Source organism: Citrus clementina, unplaced genomic scaffold (assembly GCF_000493195.1).
Source record: "Citrus clementina cultivar Clemenules unplaced genomic scaffold, Citrus_clementina_v1.0 scaffold_5, whole genome shotgun sequence".
Lineage (NCBI taxonomy): Eukaryota > Viridiplantae > Streptophyta > Magnoliopsida > Sapindales > Rutaceae > Citrus > Citrus x clementina.
This window is the reverse complement of record NW_006262201.1, coordinates 34268776-34286994: the sequence shown is the minus strand read 5'-3', so window position 1 is coordinate 34286994 and position 18219 is coordinate 34268776. Positions and strand designations below refer to the sequence as shown.

The following is an 18219-nucleotide window of genomic DNA, read 5'->3' as shown; positions in this document are numbered from 1 at the left end:
TAAAGACATCTCTCCCTCGTCTTTGATTGAGACATTCAATTGCTTGCATTTACTCTACTTTTGATGATATTTTTTTTGAGAGTGCAAGGATTGAGTTGCGGTAACTCTTATTTCGCTCCACAAAAGCACTAAGGGAAGCTCCGTGAAGTAAGGGTGGGCATTCGGTTCGGCTCTGACTAAATTGAAATGATATGTTGGTTTGTTTTGATTAGTCAAAACTAAGAAATGTGAACTAATCGATTTTTAGTTTTGAAATGAATCAAACTAAAAACTAATTGGTTCAATGTTAAATTTTTTTTTAAAAAAAAGAAAAATTTCAATTTATATATACAATAATATTTTTTATTAGTATTTTTGCATAAAAGATGAATGATTAGTAATTATAATTTAATTGAACTTAAAAAATATAATCCATTTTGGTGAAAATATAAAATTTGGTTCATATAAAAGAAAAAAATTATTAAATTTCATGAACTGAACCATATAAATCAAACCGAATGTTGATGCTGAATTCTGGTCAAGTTGCGTAATGACCAGAAAGTCACACCAACACTTGAATTTGTAGTTGCTGGAGAGATGATTTTGTTCTGCTGTTTCACTATTGAGAAGAAATGTGCGACCACGAGCACCTCCCTCGAGAATACTCACGCTCACAACAACCAGTTAGAGGGGTGTCGAATGTTTTTCCGGTGAAAACCCTCCAACGCCTCAAGTCATTAATTGGGTATTGTGGAGAAAACTTTTGCCACAAACAATCGTGGCTCAATTACAACTAATTTGGTTGAAAATCTTTAAGTTCAGAAAAGAAAAGAAAGGATGGAAATAAACACCGAATATTTTAACAAGAGTAAATATGTGGAAGTCTAGTAAAAAATTGTCCAACCCCCTTACCTAGTTACCTTCGTCCTTCTTGGCTTTTATACTCAGCTGGAATTACCGACTTCCTCTCTCCCCCCACGATAGTCAGTTGTACGATCGTGGGTGAGTGGGAAATGCAACTGCTGATGAGTGGGTAGCATAACTGCTGGTGAGTGGGCTTCGTGTCCAGATCTTTCGCGGGAATACGCTGATCGCCCCCTTGACTAGGTCTTTGAATCGACCTGACTCGTACTCTCCTCGTGAGTACTTTCGCGGTTTCGCCAACCAAACATAGGCGGCCACCCCTAGCTAGCTCCATTGCACTCTCTATTCCTCTATCGCTAATATTTATTAATAAACTAATCCTCAACATCCTTTAAACGAAAATAAAAACAAAAAGAAGTTGCTTAGAAGGCAAGTGTTCAATTTGGCTATTAATAAATAGGCATACAGCCATAAGAAGCCCTTAATTAAACCCTTATATCTTTGCCAAAAACCCAGCTGAAAGGAACAGTACTGCACGCTTTCTTAGCCATATTTGCCTGAGCTTTATCCTCCAATCTTCTAATCCTCGAAGGCAATCCACACACAAAATCCCGAGCTTTACGCCCTTCACTTGTAAGACCCATCAACTTCTCCACTTCCCATCTCTCAATCAGAAACGCCAAGATATCAGCATAGTCCTTGGCAGTGTACACTCCGAGCCTTTGTGCAACAGCTGAGAAGTGATAAAAAATTTTATCATTTTGCCCATCATACATCAAATGTGCCGGCATTTTGATCGTTTTCTTCATCATGCCTGCTAATGCTAAGATGGCGTCGTCCGGGTCGATTTCGAAGAGCTTTTCAACAATCTTGGTGTAGGCAAGTTCATGGCGTTTCTCATCAGAGGCAATGACGCCACATATTTGTGCTAGCTTCATGTCCCCGTGCTCCTTGGCTAGCCTCGCTGTGTTGCCATGTGATATGAATGTTGCTCTTTCTTGGAATGATGTGTAGATGAATCCATTGTACGGATTGTTTTCAAATTTAGGGTCCTACAATAGATCACATCAAATTAAATTTTGAAAAGTATATGGATAAATTCGTCTTTAGTCCTCACACTTTAGAGTAGTTATTTAAAAAAATTACTCAAAATATTACTAAAATTTAACAAGTTAAACGCAGAGAACAATTCAGGAAACACAGACAAACAATAGTGATATTTTGGACTTTTGAGTAAATGAGTACATGTAAAATGCTCTTTTAATTATAGATTTTTTTTTCTTTTAAATTATTCATCCATAAAGTTTAAGTCAATTGACCAGTTATTTTTTTATTAAAAAAAGTGCAAAATATCCCGATTGTATACTAGTTTTCATTAAAATCTACTTAATAATACTCTATCTTTTCGTTTGCCTATATATATATATCAGTCAAAAAATTCAACAGCTATAAAAATGGAAGTAACATTCATAGAAATGTTTGAATAATTTTTTTAAAAATAGAAAAGCTAAGTAGGTAATATTAGCCAAAATCCTAAGAACTAAACAAGTATTTACCCTATAATTAAGGGTACGACACTAAGGAAGTAAAGAAGAAAGATTGACAGATGTTACCATTCCTGAGCGGATAAGATACTGAATGGATCTCTCAATCTGCTTCATGTCTACACAGCCAGAGAGGTAGAGATACTTATTGAGAAGGTCACCGTGTCTGTTTTCTTCGGCAGTCCAACCCCTAATCCAAGTTGCCCAGGAAGTGAGGCTTGCACCAGTCTCATCCCTAACACCATCTATAGTGTTGAGCATTGTCTGGTACGTTGGCAGAGCTTCCTCTGTGATCATATCTCCAACCAACACAACGAAATATTCAGCAGGGAGCTGCTTGCATCTTTCTCTCAACTCCTTGACCTGTTCGTAGAACCCTTCTGATGATTCGGAGTCCGGCAGAAAATCAGTTGGCTGCCAGCTTTTGTCGACGGGTTTCAGGTGAATCAAAATGTTGTGCTCAGCCCAGGTTTCCAACGATTTGAATATTTCAACTTTTTCTGGTGCCATGGAATGCGTCACGACGTCCCTGCGATGATGATCACCAATCGAAGAACTATTTTGAGTTCAAAATAACCGATCACTTAACCATGCGTGCCCTTTAAAATATATAGATATTTGTATAAACTGATCACTTACTTCACAGACTGTATTTATGCAAAAGTACACATTTCGATATTAGCGGAAAGCAACTTGGTCTGTGTACAAAAATGACAATAAAAATCATAATTAAAAGTAAATAAATAAACTTACTTAGTTTTGGCACCAAGAGCAGAGCACATCATCACCGGAGGAGATGATCTGATTCTGATGATGCTCCTCCGGTGAGACTGAGAATAAGGGAGCTTTTTTGATGCGAAGGAGGAGAGTGTGTTTAGTTTCAGAGCCATTCTTTCTCTTCACCCTTGGGATTTTCCTGAACCTTTTTTATTTTTTTCTTCGTGTAACCGCTGAGACCCAGAGAGCACCTTTATATATATATATATAGAAAAGTAGAAGTGTGTAACGCTCTACAAAACAGTGGTCTCGAAGTTTTAAAAAAACAATGGTCTAATTTCGGGTGTCTAATTTATGAATTATTTTTCCCTGGGCTAGGAGTTACCTTGATTTTAGTTCAATAGTCTTTTTTGGCTTTGGTTGCTTGAAAGTTGAAACCACACTGACACATTGGGATGGCAACGGGGAGGGGACCGATCTCCCCGCATCCATCCCCTGATATTTTGCGTATGTTTCATCTCTTTTTTATCTCCATCAGAATTATTTGAGAAAATCTTCATTCCTTCCCTGAATAATAACAAGGGATCCTCGATGGTCCCCGATCCCCGATCCCCGAATAACTAATACATTTTTTTTTTAATTTTGAGTTAATTATATTAAAATAAAAAATTCAAATAAAAGTAAAATTCGAAATATATCTTACATTAATATCTATTACAAAAGTCACATACATTAAATTAGTAAGTAACGCAACATGCAATGAATACAAACTTCTTTTACAAACTATCATGAACAAATTAATAATTAATACAAAATTGTTACAAATAAAATCGAATTTAGATTCAAAATTAACTTTCTCAATGGTGGCGTGGGCACTTTATAAATGTGGACTATTCCATTTACAACACAATAGTTAAATCAGAGCAAATCAAAAGTAAATATTAGATTAGATATTAAAATTGTGATTCGTTGTGGGCAATTATAACATCTAAAAATAAATAAAAAATAGATTTAAGTTTAAAATATTTAAAGAATATTAAAATTTAAAAAAAAATGTTTGGCTAATAGAATCTACTCGATCTTTTTAATGTCCTAAATAAAAATTTAGGACTTTAATTAGTTAATTAGACCTAAAAGTTTAATAATATAAATATTTTAATATTTTTTATTTTTACCAATATTTATAATTTTATTATTTATTTACTAGTAATTTTAAAAAATTAAAATAAAATTAAAAATTAAAATGGAGAAATGGGTAGGGGATGGGGATTCCACCTCATCCCCGTCCCCTCTCCGAATAAGAAATTGGGTAAAAAAATTTCTCCATCCCCTCCCCAAATAAGAAATTGGGTATGAAATTATCCTCATACCCTCTCCGATTGGGAAAAATCCCCGAGGGTACCCATCCCCGTGGGGATTTTTGCCATCCCTACTGACACAGCACAAAGCAGCGTAAAATAATAATATGGTAACAATTCAATAGAAGTTGGTTCACACAACACAAGTATTAAAATTTAGACAGGTAAGAGTTAATTATCTATTTATTCTCATTTAATAATTATCAATGATAATTCTCTGAAAATAAAGATAAAAAATGATATTATTACTGAATCTAAATCAATAAATATCTTATCAAAATAATTGAAGATGCATTTTTCCAGTCTGTATTATTATGTAGTACAAGATCAAGGTTCTGTAAAGAATTAAAAATTTGCGAACTATCCTAATGGTGAAGAATTGAAGATCAAGGTTCGTGTGTTTTTTGTGTGTGTTGTAAGAGTAATTTTAGAAATGGCAACACAAAAAAACACAAACTATATTAGATTATAATAAGACAAAATGATTACATTCTCTGTTTAATTATTACAATATATTTATCTTATAGAGTAGTTGTTTTTAGACCAGTCAGAACTCAAAGGGAAGTTAATTCTTTATTTTGTGAAGTCATGTTTCATGATTCCTTTTTTTGCTTCAAGTTCATACCCTTTTGGCTAAGATCAAATATGAGGTTTTGTCCTCCTGACGAGAACTTTTCTTAAAAGCTCGATATTATTCAGTGAAAAAGCCCATACTTTAGTTTTGAGTGGTATTCTAACGCATTTCTTATTTACTTCGAGTTACTTAAAAGCCAGGTTTATTTGGACCGTTTGTGCATCCGAAATTTTTCATGCTTCAAGCTTCAATGCGAATTGAGTAGACCACACTGTCATAGCATCTCAAATCGCATATACATATAAAATTCTACAATAAAGAAGCAAGTTAAAAAGACATAAGTTTAGGCGTTTCCTTTTGTAAAATTTTAAACAACCCGTCGTACATGATATATGCACACAGAACAGTTATCATATAATTTAGTACAAAAGCCAGATTTATACACTAACCAAAAGAAGTTTTAGGTAGCCCCATCTGATTTAACACCAGCATCTGAAACCAAAACTTTTACTGCAGTTTACAAGGGGAAGTACTCATAAGAGGGAGCCAAAAGGTTTAAAGCGCCAATACATGAGTGAGGTCATTATAGTCCATTATATGTGCAACCATGCTGTCCATGAACGGCAGAACCTGGCTTGAGGGATGACAAGGGAGAAGCTTCATTTGGGTTGAGACTTTTACCATCAGGAGGCAAGCACCTTTTTGAGAAAAAGGTAGCAATACCTTTTGCCCTTCCTCCATTCTTATCTGCCAGTCGGAGGAAAAAAAAAAAACAGATTAATCTTAGGGAAATAGTTAGATCAGATGATGAAATGACCTGATGAAGAATATAATGAGGTTCTCAACTTCTCATACCTGGAGAATAGCCAAGCTCAATCAAAATTTCTCTCTTGACCTACATCACAAGATAATTACCATTTAGATTGGCACATCTCATTTCATCAGTAACAAGCTCATGGGAATAATGGACAGAAATTGGTAACTAACCTGCCAACGATTTTCTGTGAAGTTGAAATCTGATATCTCCCGCACTTTATTTCTCAACTGAGCTCTTGAAATAGACGGAAACTTTTGCTGTAAAGCTTCTAGAATCTTATTCATATTTGTTGAGCATGACTGTATAACAGATACCTGAAAAATCCACAAAGATTATATTAGCTTCCAATCATCATATTGTCATAAGGCAAAAAGATAGGAGTTTTCAGAAGACAACACAGCCCCTTAAAACTTAAGATAGTACCATGAATCTAAATTTTTAGTAGAAAGTTATGCAAAAATTCCATGTAATGATGTCCCGTAATAATCCAAGAATCAACAATGCAACTTACAATTGCAGGCAAATCTGATTCTGAAATCAGTGTTGTGCTTCCCTTGCCATTTGATAGGCAATCCTTTTCATTCTCAGCATCCATGATATCAACAGTGATCTCCACATGAAGGTCACCAGGGAATGGGCGAATGCTCAGAGCTTGTAAGCATTTTTGTTCCATATTAGAAGTACCACTGAGATCTTCAGCCATTAAAAGTGGGACCTTTTCATGCATTAGATTCAATATAATCAAGGGCTGATTTTTCTGAAGAGCCTGCTCTGTTAAACTGCTTAGATACTTTCTTTGCCGAACTAATGCACAGGATTCTTTACTCTCTAACTCTTGCTTATAGCTAGGTGAACTTTTAGTATCCTCAGCAGAGAGATCAATTTCCATTCTGTCAACTTGTACACCCTGCATGTAAGGACAAAGTTACATGAAAAGCTTTATTTGCAGATGTTATTGGGTATGTACAAATATTAAGGGGAAAATGAAAGGTTATTAAACATGGGCTCTAGGGAAAGATGTATCTGAGAGGAGGATTCAACTGAAATTACAGGCAAATCATCATCTCTAGGGAGAAGTGCATGCATTATGGACATGAGGTGTCCAGTGACAAGAACCAAAAATTCTATATGCTCCCTAGCTTTATCTGTAAATGGATACGAGTGCCAATTAGCTTTAGCTGGTTGGATCTCTTGCAGTTGTACACGAGATTTTGGGATCAAATCCTACTCTCATATCAAACTAGGGCCTTGACTAGTGGTAGCGGTCACACACGCACACATAACCGGACAGTTTGCCTTCTATGAAACAACAGGCTATGAGTGACTAAAATAACTCAAAACCATCAGGCAAGTTACATGAGATCTAATTTTTCACCTCATCTTCTGAGAGATAACCATCAGGTACAAAAAAGCCATCTTCAGATTCATCTTCATCATCAGCTTTTGAACAACCTTCTTCATCACCATCTTTTTCACAATCAGATAGGCTTTCCCCAGGTTCCTCCTGTACAGTGAAAATGGCATTTGGATGTAACTGATGAAATCGTATAATTATTTAATATAAAATGGGGAAAAACTTATAGTACCTCTTCCCATTCCTCATCACTATCAATATCATAATCCAAATCTGGGTCCTTCATTAAAGGGTGGCGTGGTCCCACAATATGGCTGAAAAAATTCTCCCAGGTAAGATGTAAAAGGGGAAAAAAAGGTAACACAGCTAAAATCAATTCCCACCGTCATAAGAAAATGAACCTAATAAAATATGTCCCATTGTTCCACTTAAATGCTAATTCACAAGGCCACAAAAAAACAGTAGTACTAAAGCTTTTCTATTCCATTTCATATAAAGTGCATTTTAAGTATGACCAATGAAGTGAGATGTCACCAATAAAGAGAAATCCAAGCTAAACAATCAGATAATGCTACACCTTAAATGATTCCATGGAATTATTTAGTTGCTAATTAGAGGAGAAAACTCTCAGTTTAACCACCTAAATTTTTTCATTCATAGGTTCTCTGGATAGTACAATCTTATTGGTAAAACCATTAATTCCTGTCCTCACTACATAGTATAAGAAAACATATATCCGCCATTGAATACTAATTGCAACTGCGTGGACAACAATGCAAGAGAGGATTATGCATACGCGCATTACATTGACCTTTTCCAGGAAAAAGAGATAAAGCGCCATGAGTGCAATGATGTTTTGTCCCCTCTAGAAGGTTATTTGCTATGCCAGAGAACACCTAGGAAGTGCTTTCATTTTCCTTATACATAACAAGGTACATGCCAAAAAAAGTTCTAGAGAGATCCACATTCCAACTTGATGTTTCCGCCTATCAACAACCTAAGCTAAAGAAAATGCCTTTTCCCAGCAAACAAGCAAATTATCCAAGATGTTATTCATTATCACAAAACCAAAGCATACCTTCATTAAACCTCAAAGGAGACGAATCACAGAACATGTTAATAAGTAGACATGCTTCATTGAAATGCAGACTATAATAGGCATGTGAAAAATAACAATAAAAGGGTCATGAAGGAGCTTACCTTTTCTTGGGCCAAATACCATAAAATGCAGGTCTGTGACTCTTATCAAACTGCAATAGCTGCTTCCACCTTTTACATTTGGTAATAGCAGAAGAACTATCAGAACTAGTAATGCAAGATTTATCATCCACGGTCTGAGCCTCACATCGATCTTCTGACCTCTCCATGCTCAAATCATCATCGTGACCTAAACCTCTATTAGTAAGCTTAAGTTCTTTAAAAAGTTCAGTCTTAGGCTTTCTACGAATTCCCCAATGCTGATTTCGATTTGAACGAACAAAATGACCAAATCGATGCCAGGAAGATAGGTGAGACCTGAAAGTAAAAGCAATCTTAAAAGTGGAAGGACAAAACTAAATTTATCGGCAAAAGGCCAACAAAAAGATAGCAATCTACCTGCGAATATCATCAATATTGATCTCATCGTTTGATGAAAGAGTAGAGTCCACTAGCTTAGTAACTGCTTCAGGCAACTGTTCACTGTTCTTACTCAACAAAACAGAAGTAATTGCTCTAGGAGAAGACTCGTCATTCTGACACGAAGTCAAAATTTTACTTCTTTTGAGAAAGCGTTCCATCATAGAGGCCTGCTTTTGTAAAGCAAGTTTCTTTTTCATTTCAGCTTCTTCCTTCTCACGGTGCCGTTTTTCTTTGTCAGCTTCCTCTTGCTGTTTTCTTATCTGTTTCCTAATGTCAGCCTCTTCTTTTTCACGACGCCTTTCATCTCTTTCTGCTTCCTCTTGCAACCGTTTTAGCTCCCTTTCCTGATATATATCACATAATATAAATGTCAAGCAGATAAACTTACCAAATGTTAAGTTGGGAACAACATAATCCATCATGTCAAGCAGTTCTTTAGTGCATCAAATTGTTCTCAAACAGTACTTTAGTGCATCAAATTGTTCAATTTACACATCCGGATAGATCAAAAAAAACATATAACATATTAATGCCACAGTATACTCCTTCAAACCAAACAAAACATAGTTGGTTCAACCATTTAGATCTTTATGGGGGAATTAAATGGATTCAAGCAACATGTCAAAAAGCCAAAAAACACAAGAAAGAGGCTGCAACCAAACACTTGTAAAAGGATTGAAAATTTTGCACCTACACTGTGCAATTTTTCCTTTTGTTGTTCACGGTCCATTCTCTTTTTCTCCTTTTCAACTTCTCGTTTGTTTTTTTCCAATTGTTTGATAAGAATTTTCTCTTCTCGCTTTGCATCCTTCTCGACTCTGCAACAATAATGAAAACTTCAACAGAGGAAAAGAAAATTGAATGAAAAAACTTGATAGAGATGCTGTAAGTACATACATTTCTGCACCATTTTTCTTCAACGTGCTATCCACTAACACACGTATACTTGCCTCGCTTAACACTTTACCAAGCTTCTCGGATGCTTTCATCAGATCATTTATGAAATTAGGACCACTCTCTGACTTTTGTAGCGCAGTTATCATTGCTAAAATAAGCTAAAAGTGTCAGTAACCTAAATTGGGAGAATAAATCCACGTGATTTAAGAACATCTCAAAAGAAGGGTGTCCCTACTATGCTGTGGATCAATACAAAAATTGGATAGAAATAAGAAATTGCGCATATCATTCCAAATTAAAGACAATAAATGAAGCCATCTAAGAGTATAAGTAGCCAATTAAATTTACAAGATAAATATGCCACAGAAGTTGGGCAAAACTCATATCATCAAGCATTGCCCATAGGTCAAATACCTCAAGTGATGATCATTTAGACAATGCCATGTGATAATCATCACCGTCACCAATTCATTATGTCAATGACAACTGCTCACAAATAAAACTGAAAATACTAGTACAGAAATTGCACACAAGCAATAAAAGACAGAGCCCACCTGTGTAGTTGTGACAAAATCCATCATAATTTAAGAAGTATCCATCAAAACCAACAACATATTTTCCTCTAATCATGTCATAAAATCCACAATAGACTAGGATAAAACATGGATTACCAGAAACAGCTGTAATCCTCTCATGAATTTTCTTTCTACATGTCCGCCGAATTCTCAATGATCCACGTACAGATTTCGGCAACAACTTTACATCTCTTGTCTAAAACAATTGCAAGCAAAATCAATTAACTAACTAAAATGATTTATACATAACCAAAAAATACCCAGCAACTAAAAGCCCTTAGAAATAAAACTTTTACCTCCCAGCACCAAAGAGAAGCCTCAGCATCATCCTCCAAAATATCAGTATCAGCATTGGAAACTCCATACATCACTCTCTGACCCACAAACAAGACCGCACTTTTCACAGCGGCTAAACCCACACCCAATTTCTCGCTCCCATTCTCCTTCAATTTCACATGAATCTCTTCCACCAATTTCGTCAGCGGCAATTCACTCTCCTCCATCAACGCTGCCACCATCCCATTTAACGAGCCAGCACATTCACTCAAATCAATTGTTAACCTCTGGTTAGTAATCATTTCCTTGTAGTACCCGAAAAGCCCTTTCATTTCTTCATTTAACCGTCTGATTCGACTCTCTTTATCTTCCCCAGTGAGCGCCGACCAAGCTCTCTTACGCTTCAGTGTCTTGCTCGGCCGATCTTCAACGTTGCTCATTGTGGCCGTATCCGCCATTTCCCTGGGCAGTATATTAAACAAAGAAACGACCAAAAACGACGGCGTTTTCGAGATCTAGGGTTTGGGGTTACAGTTGGAAGAAGAAGATGATAGTCTTGTCAGAAACAAGAAAGGCGTTTTATTCTTCTCTCTGATTTCAACATTTCATCGATTTTTTTTTTCTTTTTTAACTTTTTTTGGTTGGTTTAACGGGATTCTTTATTTTATTTTATTTTTTTATAATTTCTTTTACAAACTCAAAAGGATGGGATTCTTTAATCTTTGAGTGGAAGCCACAGCGCAAAGGCGTTTGTTTTTATTTTTTTAATTTATTTTATTATTAATTGAGTGTTCAAAAAAAATTATTATTTTCGTTTTTCCCGCCACTAAGGGAATACAATTTGGCTCCAAAGTGATTCCTAATTTAGAGCTGTTTGGCGCTGCCTTTTTTTGGGTTTTAATTTTCCGCGCAAAATTCTAACGTTGCGCCTGGTGGAAACTGTAACTAATCACTGACACGTATATGTCAAGATAACAAGAGCGCTCCTCTTGGGCTACATTTGCAGTATATTATATATAAACTACATACACCCTCTTCAATTCTAAAACAGCTAACATTTTATTTCCCAGAGGAACTAGAATGTGGGATTTCGGCCCAGTACCGTATGAAACTTAAACAATAAGACTGGGCCTGAAACGACACCGTATGACAATTATTTCAGTAATACTTTTCACACCCCTACAATAATCCTTTTATCATTCCACTCCACTTTCGTAAGCATAGTTCTTCTATTCAAATTACATAAAAAGATAAATATAAATTTAATTTAACAAAAATAACTTTTACAACTCTTCGGATCCTAACTATTTATTAATCTTAATTTATGATATGATTAATTTTTTGTGGATAAAATCAAAATAATGAAGAAATAAATTATTTAAATTCTAATAACAATGATTTTATTATGAACAAGTATGTTTATAAATTTTATTCTAAATGATAGTGAAATTTAATTATAATTTTGTGTCTTATTTTGTAGTTTTGCAAAACAAAAAGGTGTAAAAATGAAAATTGGGGTTTCTTAAGAGTTAAAAATGGGTGTTAGAAGCTCTACTCAAATCAAATATTTTAATGATAAATTTATAACTTTTTAATTATTTAGTTTAATGCGACCCTAATTACCTTCCCATCATACGAGGGAGAGTATACGCACTAATGATATATGTTTATTGCAATTTTGACAATAGATCGATGTGACAAATGAAGCAGGAAAATTTTTTTTATTGTTTGTATATAAAAAAAAATTATCAGCCATATACCCTTAAATGACACCCGTATCAAACGTGTTACAATATTTTTTAAGTGTATCACTCGTATACCCTAAGTTGACAAAACACTTCTGCCATCCACTAATCCGTTAACTTCTATTAGAAAGTTAATAGAACTGTGCCAAATTGACTATTTCGCCCTTGAAACTTAAAATAAGATAAAAATATAAATTTACCCCAAAAATTAACGTAAATTTTCAATACACAATTTTTTTAAATTTTGTTATTAACAATGCATCTTTTATTAAAAAGATATTGAATTATTAATAGTACATATTATTAACAATTATCCGTAAAAAATATCCATATTATACCATAAAAAATTATTAACAACATATTATTTACAATTATACATATTATACCATAAAATATTCCAATTGGAGCTTGGAGGAGTAGATCATAAAAAATTTAGGTTAAATTTTGGAGGAGTAGATTCAATTGTAAAGTAACTTTTTTTAAGTAATTATTAACAATTATCCAATAAATGGGATAACATGTCATTATTTACTAGGTAAATGAGATGACATGTCATTTTTAAAAAAGACTAGATTACTCTTATGATATCAGCGCTTGCAAACAACAGTTAACGGATTGACGAACGACAGAAGTGTTGTCTCAACTTAGGGTATACAAATAATATATTTGAAAAGTGTTGTAGCACGTTTGATATTAGTATCATTTAAGGGTATATGGTCGATAATTTTTCAAAAAAAAAAAGAAGTTGAATGGAGGATATTTTAGTCAAATTACTTTTACTGGAGTAAAAGGAGCATACTTTTGCAAAGAACAAATCCTACCACTGCGCGGGAAACCAACCTATAATAATACCAGCCTTCACCTGCTAGACTTTGAATATTCAATATCGCACTCCTGCTACCGCGACTCTCTTTCTTGCTTTAGCTCGTTGTCGAATTGCTCATCGTTCGTTTTTACACAATATGCAAGTTACGCCGTTAGGGTTCATTCTGATATTTTATCGACTGAAAGTTCGCTTGCTGCCGTTGTTTCACCGTCCTCGTCACCGATTCAAGTTTGCTTTCTGACTCTATTTCCCTCTTAATGTGTTTATCTTCATGCATTATATTTATGTTTGGTTTTAATTAATGATATTTGTGAAATTAGGGTGTACTGTACTCTCATATGCGCAAGTAGTTATTTTAATTTAAAATTTGAATTTGATGAATAATAAAATTTTCTATTTGAACATTATGAAATATGAATTTACGAGGTTAATTAGACGAGATTTTTTTTTCTTTATGGGGGAAAGCAAATTAGATGAGAATCTGGTACATGTGCGACAGTTTAATTGCATTCATGTGAAGGAGAAAAAATGTATAGTTATAAGGGATATTATGAATTCATAATGAAACAAATGAACATAAGAAAATGCGAAATATGAATATTATCGATTAGTATTTTAATCTTTTGTACTTATTATTACTATTATTACATTTTTATTGTATTTTTAATAATGTGTGAAGAAACCTCTCTTTTTTGCTTATGTCCCTAAATTAGTGCTTTATTTGTAGATATATGCCAATTAATTGCTTACTTTGATTTTGATCTGTTATCAGGTTTTTGAGAGACTTATAATTAAATGGGTCAAAAGAAGCGGACTTTTTTTGAAGAAGAAGACGACATTGACAAGATTCTCGCTGAGTTTTCAAAGATGGAAGTTTCTGCCACTCCTCCACTAGAGGAGAAGGTTGAGGTTCGGCCTCAGCCTAGGCCGAAAGAGGAGTCTGCTAGAACAAATAGGAACAGGAAAAGGAAAGAAAAACAAAAGGAGAAGAAGGCAGCTGCTGCAGCAGAAAAACAAGAGATGGAAACTGAAGCAGAAGAACCCCAAAAGATTAAAGCACCTAATAAGAGGTTAGAGTTTATTAGAGCGGAAATTGATAGACGGAACCATGCCATTCAGAAGAGACTAAGGGAAAAAGGAGAACAAAAGAGGCAAGAAGAACTTGATAGGCAAGCTGAAGAGGCTAAGCTTAGGAAGAAGGAAAAGGAAAAGGAGAAGAAACAGAAAGCAAAGCAGAGGGAACAACAACGACAATTGGAGTCTAGGAGGAACCAGCTTCAGGCCAATGCAGTAAAGCAATATGCCGAGGTGGAGGAGAGTGTAAAAGCAAATAAAAAGCACCTAGAGCAGCAAAAAATGTCGCCAAAGTTGATTCTGTTGAAACAGTGACAGTTGGACGAAATTTTTTACTGTGGAAAATAATCTGGAAATTGCTGATGCCTCCAAGGAAATTGGACCGGAAGAAGAAGAAGAAGATACCAATGAGGAATGGGATGCAAAGACCATGGATGATTTTACTTTTACTTTCAACGATACATTTGATGATGAAGAGGTTGATTCTGTACAGGTGAAGAAAAAGATAAAGAGTAGTGTACTGTCTCCAAATGATGCAGGTGAGACTTATTGCTTTGTGTTTTCCTTTTGAGTAGCTATTGATGCTTTTCCCCTTGCATCCTTTTCCTTTTTCATTTCGGTGCTTATATATTTTTTATTTTATTTTACAGGTCCTGCAGTTGCCAATCCAAAGTTTGCTATCAAGAAAGCCATTCCTCTGCAGCCAGAGAATTCTCAGGATACTGAGACAAAGAACAGCCAACCTGAGGTTGCAGACAAGACAAGGAAGAAAGATGCTACTGCTAAAAATAAAACACCTAGTGCAGATGCTACCTTTAAACAGGCAGAAGAAAATCTTCGTTCACCAATTTGCTGCATTTTGGGCCATGTTGATGCTGGTAAAACAAGGCTACTGGATTGTATCCGGGGTACTAATGTTCAGGAAGGTGAGGCTGGAGGTATTACACAACAAATTGGTGCGACATATTTCCCGGTCGAGAACATACAGAAAAGAACTGAGAAATTAAACGCTGATGCAAAGCTGAAGGTTCCAGGTTTATTGGTCGTTGATACACCTGGCCATGAGTCTTTTACTAATCTAAGATCATGGGGTCCAGGTCTCTGCGATATTGCAATTTTAGTTGTTGACATTATGGATGGAATAAAGCCACAGACTATAGAATCACTTGATCTTTTGAAAGAGAGGAGTGTGGATTTCATCATTGCATTGAGCAAGGTAAGTTCAATGTGTTGTCTCATCACTGCGCTGCAGTAGCTGTTCTTTTTTCAGTTGATGGTTATTATTTTTTTTCTCCTTTTCCTTATCCGTTTAATTTCTTAGGCGGACAAACTCTATGGGTGGAAAAGTTGCAAGAATGCACCTATTAAGAAAGCATTGGAACAACAATCTAAAGATGTAGAAGATGAATTTAAAATGAGGCTAAGAAATGTCTAATACAATCAGCCATTTCTTTAACTATTTTTTTGATTGGTTTGCCTGTTTTGCTTTCATATTCTTACCTTTTCTCTTCTTTGGTTTGTCAGATAATCACTCAGTTTAAGGAGCAAGGGCTGAATACTGAATTATACTACAAAAACAAAGAAATGGGAAAGACTTTCAGTATTGTACCTACTAGTGCTATTAGGCATGTGCTAAAATTTGATGTCTAGCACTATTATGACTTTTTGCATGTTTTTCAACTGCAAAATATTAATCATCTTAAATTAACTTTTGCGACTATCCTGATTGTATTGTTTGTTTGCCATGATACAGTGGAGAAGGCATTCCTGATTTGTTATTAGTACTGGTTAATTGGACTCAGAAAACGATGGTCAAGAAACTTGCCTTCAGAAATGAAGTCCAGGTCTGTTTTTTCTTTTTACTCACCTAATGTAAGTGCTTTACTGTCATGTGAATATGAGAATTCTTATTTTCTGTTGGATCTGCATAATCAGTGTACAATATTGGAGGTAAAGGTATGTGAAGGCTACGGGACAACAATTGATGTTGTGTTAATTAATGGGGTGCTTCACGAAGGAGATAAAATTGTGGTCTGTGGTTTACAGGCAAGCATCTGAAAATCCCTCTTTTGCATATTTCTAATAAAATGCTGTTTCTATATCTCACGAACAAAATTTTCATTGTAGGAACCTATTGATACTAAAATTCAAGCCTTATTGACTCCACATCCAATGAAGGAACTCCGTGTTAAGGTAATTTTGATTTCTTTTACAATTGACTTCACCTTTTCTGATTGCATCCTATATTCCTTATGTTTTTGCATCCAGTTTTTCCAAAATTTGAATTTGTTCATGTTACCAAAGGCTAATAGGCTATGTCAAAAGTAGTATATCTTTACTCTTTTGATTATCACGATGATTCAATGCCTGTTTAATTTCAGGGTGTTTATCAGCATCATAAAGAAATCAAGGCTGCACAGGGTATTAAGATCACCGCTCAGGTAATTGTTGACGTACAGAGCAGAGCTGTTAACATCAATTTTAGTTTTGCAACTCCATGAAGTGGCAAATTATTCTGCTTCAAAGAGTCAAAAGAATTTTCTGTTTCATAGAGATTTTATATCATAATGCAGGGCCTCCAGGATGCTATTGCAGGCACTAGTCTGTATGTGGTTGGTCCCAATGATGACTTGGAAGACGTCAAGAAAGCAGCTATGGAAGAGATGAAATCTGTCACAGAAGCTGCTTCAGAAGGTATGAAATCAGTCATGAGCAAGGTTGACAAAACTTGTGAGGGAGTTTGTATGCAAGCATCTACCTGGGGCTCATTGGAAGCACTGCTGGCATTTTTCATATCCTCAAAAATGAGCATTCCTGTTAGGGATATAAGCATAGGTCCTGTGCATAAGAAGGATGTAGTAACGGCCAGCATAATGCTTGACAAGAAAAAGGAGTATGCGGCTATCTTGGCATTTGATCTTAAAGTGACACCGGAGGCTCAGGAACTTGCAAATAAACTGGGTGTGAAGATTTTCAATGCTGATACAATTTATCACTTATATAATCAATTTGAAGCTTATATTAAAAATGTTATGGAGATGAAGAAGAGGGAAGTTGCTGCGGATGCAGTCTTCCCATGTGTTCTCAAGATTTCACTCATTTTTAGGAGAAAAGATCCAGTTATACTGGGGATTGTTGTTCTTGAAGGCATGGTAAAGGTATAATTATCGTATCTCCGTTTTGGGTTACTTGCTCTTTTGTGGCAAGCTCATCATCTCTAATGATGTCTTTTATCCAATTTCTGTACAGGTTGGAACTCCAATTTGTTTTACTCGAGAGAATGAGCTTATTGATGTTGGCAGAGTTGCATCTATAAAGAACAACGATAAACCTGTTGATGTTGCCAAGAAAGGCCAGGAAGTATCCATCAAGGTTCGTGATGATCTCACTTTTGTGGTATATTCTAGCATGCTTTTGTTAGGATAAAGGTTACTTGTACGAATGAGTGCTGTGATTTTCTTTTAAGCTTGATGGAGTTGATATAACTGGATGCGTTTATCGTCTTGCAGATAGAAGGAGGCAATTCTGAGGAGATGCAAAAAAATTTTTTTAGGAACTTTGGAGTTGGTGATGAACTTGTCAGTCACATTTCCAGGAGGTCCATTGATTTACTTAAAGCCTATTATAAGGTAAAATAATTTGCACTTTGCTGCTTTTTTTCATTTATTTGAACAGGGTAAATGTCAGTAATATTGGTCTGCTTACGGTTGCTTCAAATTTTCAGGATGATATGTCTCGTAAAGACTGGAACTTGGTTAAGGTGCTGAAGAAAATTTTTAAGATACCATAAAGTGATGAATATTGTGCTATGAACGATTGTGCAGTTGAGTACTGGTCTTGGAATAATGCAGTCGATCCTTCTTTCATCCTAAGTTTTGTTAATAAATTTTTCATAGATACTTTGAGATAATCAATAACATGAATCTTTTAATTTCTTCAGATACTGATTCCAAATTCTGGGATTTTATTGATCTTTCATTTGTTAGAAATTGATGCTTT

At 35.1% G+C, this 18219-nt stretch overlaps 3 protein-coding genes across 4 annotated transcripts; 1 reads left to right on the top strand and 2 right to left on the bottom strand.

Annotated features, from left to right (window-relative positions):
* Nucleotides 1-556: 556 nt before the first annotated feature.
* LOC18043101 (stearoyl-[acyl-carrier-protein] 9-desaturase 5, chloroplastic) lies at nucleotides 557-3440 on the bottom strand. Its single transcript, XM_006433516.2, has 3 exons — nucleotides 3141-3440; nucleotides 2457-2916; nucleotides 557-1895 (listed from the first exon to the last, which is right to left on the bottom strand). Exons 1-3 carry the CDS (start codon nucleotides 3275-3277, stop codon nucleotides 1329-1331), a joined length of 1164 nt encoding a protein of 387 aa, XP_006433579.1. The 5' UTR covers nucleotides 3278-3440; the 3' UTR covers nucleotides 557-1328.
* A 1921-nt stretch (nucleotides 3441-5361) lies between these two features.
* On the bottom strand, nucleotides 5362-11208 carry LOC18041951 (chromatin assembly factor 1 subunit FAS1). 2 transcript variants are annotated; one of them, XM_006433514.2, is made up of 12 exons: nucleotides 10596-11208; nucleotides 10396-10495; nucleotides 9725-9872; nucleotides 9522-9645; nucleotides 8804-9171; nucleotides 8408-8722; nucleotides 7440-7521; nucleotides 7229-7357; nucleotides 6365-6760; nucleotides 6024-6167; nucleotides 5892-5931; nucleotides 5362-5783 (listed from the first exon to the last, which is right to left on the bottom strand). In XM_006433514.2, the coding sequence occupies exons 1-12, from the start codon at nucleotides 11031-11033 to the stop codon at nucleotides 5620-5622; spliced, it is 2448 nt and encodes an 815-aa protein (XP_006433577.1). In that variant the 5' UTR covers nucleotides 11034-11208; the 3' UTR covers nucleotides 5362-5619. The 2 variants fall into 2 exon arrangements, with proteins under 2 accessions (XP_006433577.1, XP_024039648.1); XM_024183880.1 differs by having other exon boundaries at nucleotides 9725-9809.
* Nucleotides 11209-13941: 2733 nt separating this feature from the next.
* Nucleotides 13942-18010, top strand: LOC18041950 (eukaryotic translation initiation factor 5B). Its single transcript, XM_024183833.1, has 13 exons — nucleotides 13942-14466; nucleotides 14594-14759; nucleotides 14871-15436; nucleotides 15542-15649; nucleotides 15745-15845; nucleotides 15974-16058; nucleotides 16156-16251; nucleotides 16348-16413; nucleotides 16602-16661; nucleotides 16794-17378; nucleotides 17470-17592; nucleotides 17730-17849; nucleotides 17945-18010. Exons 1-13 carry the CDS (start codon nucleotides 13942-13944, stop codon nucleotides 18008-18010), a joined length of 2667 nt encoding a protein of 888 aa, XP_024039601.1.
* Nucleotides 18011-18219: the final 209 nt, after the last annotated feature.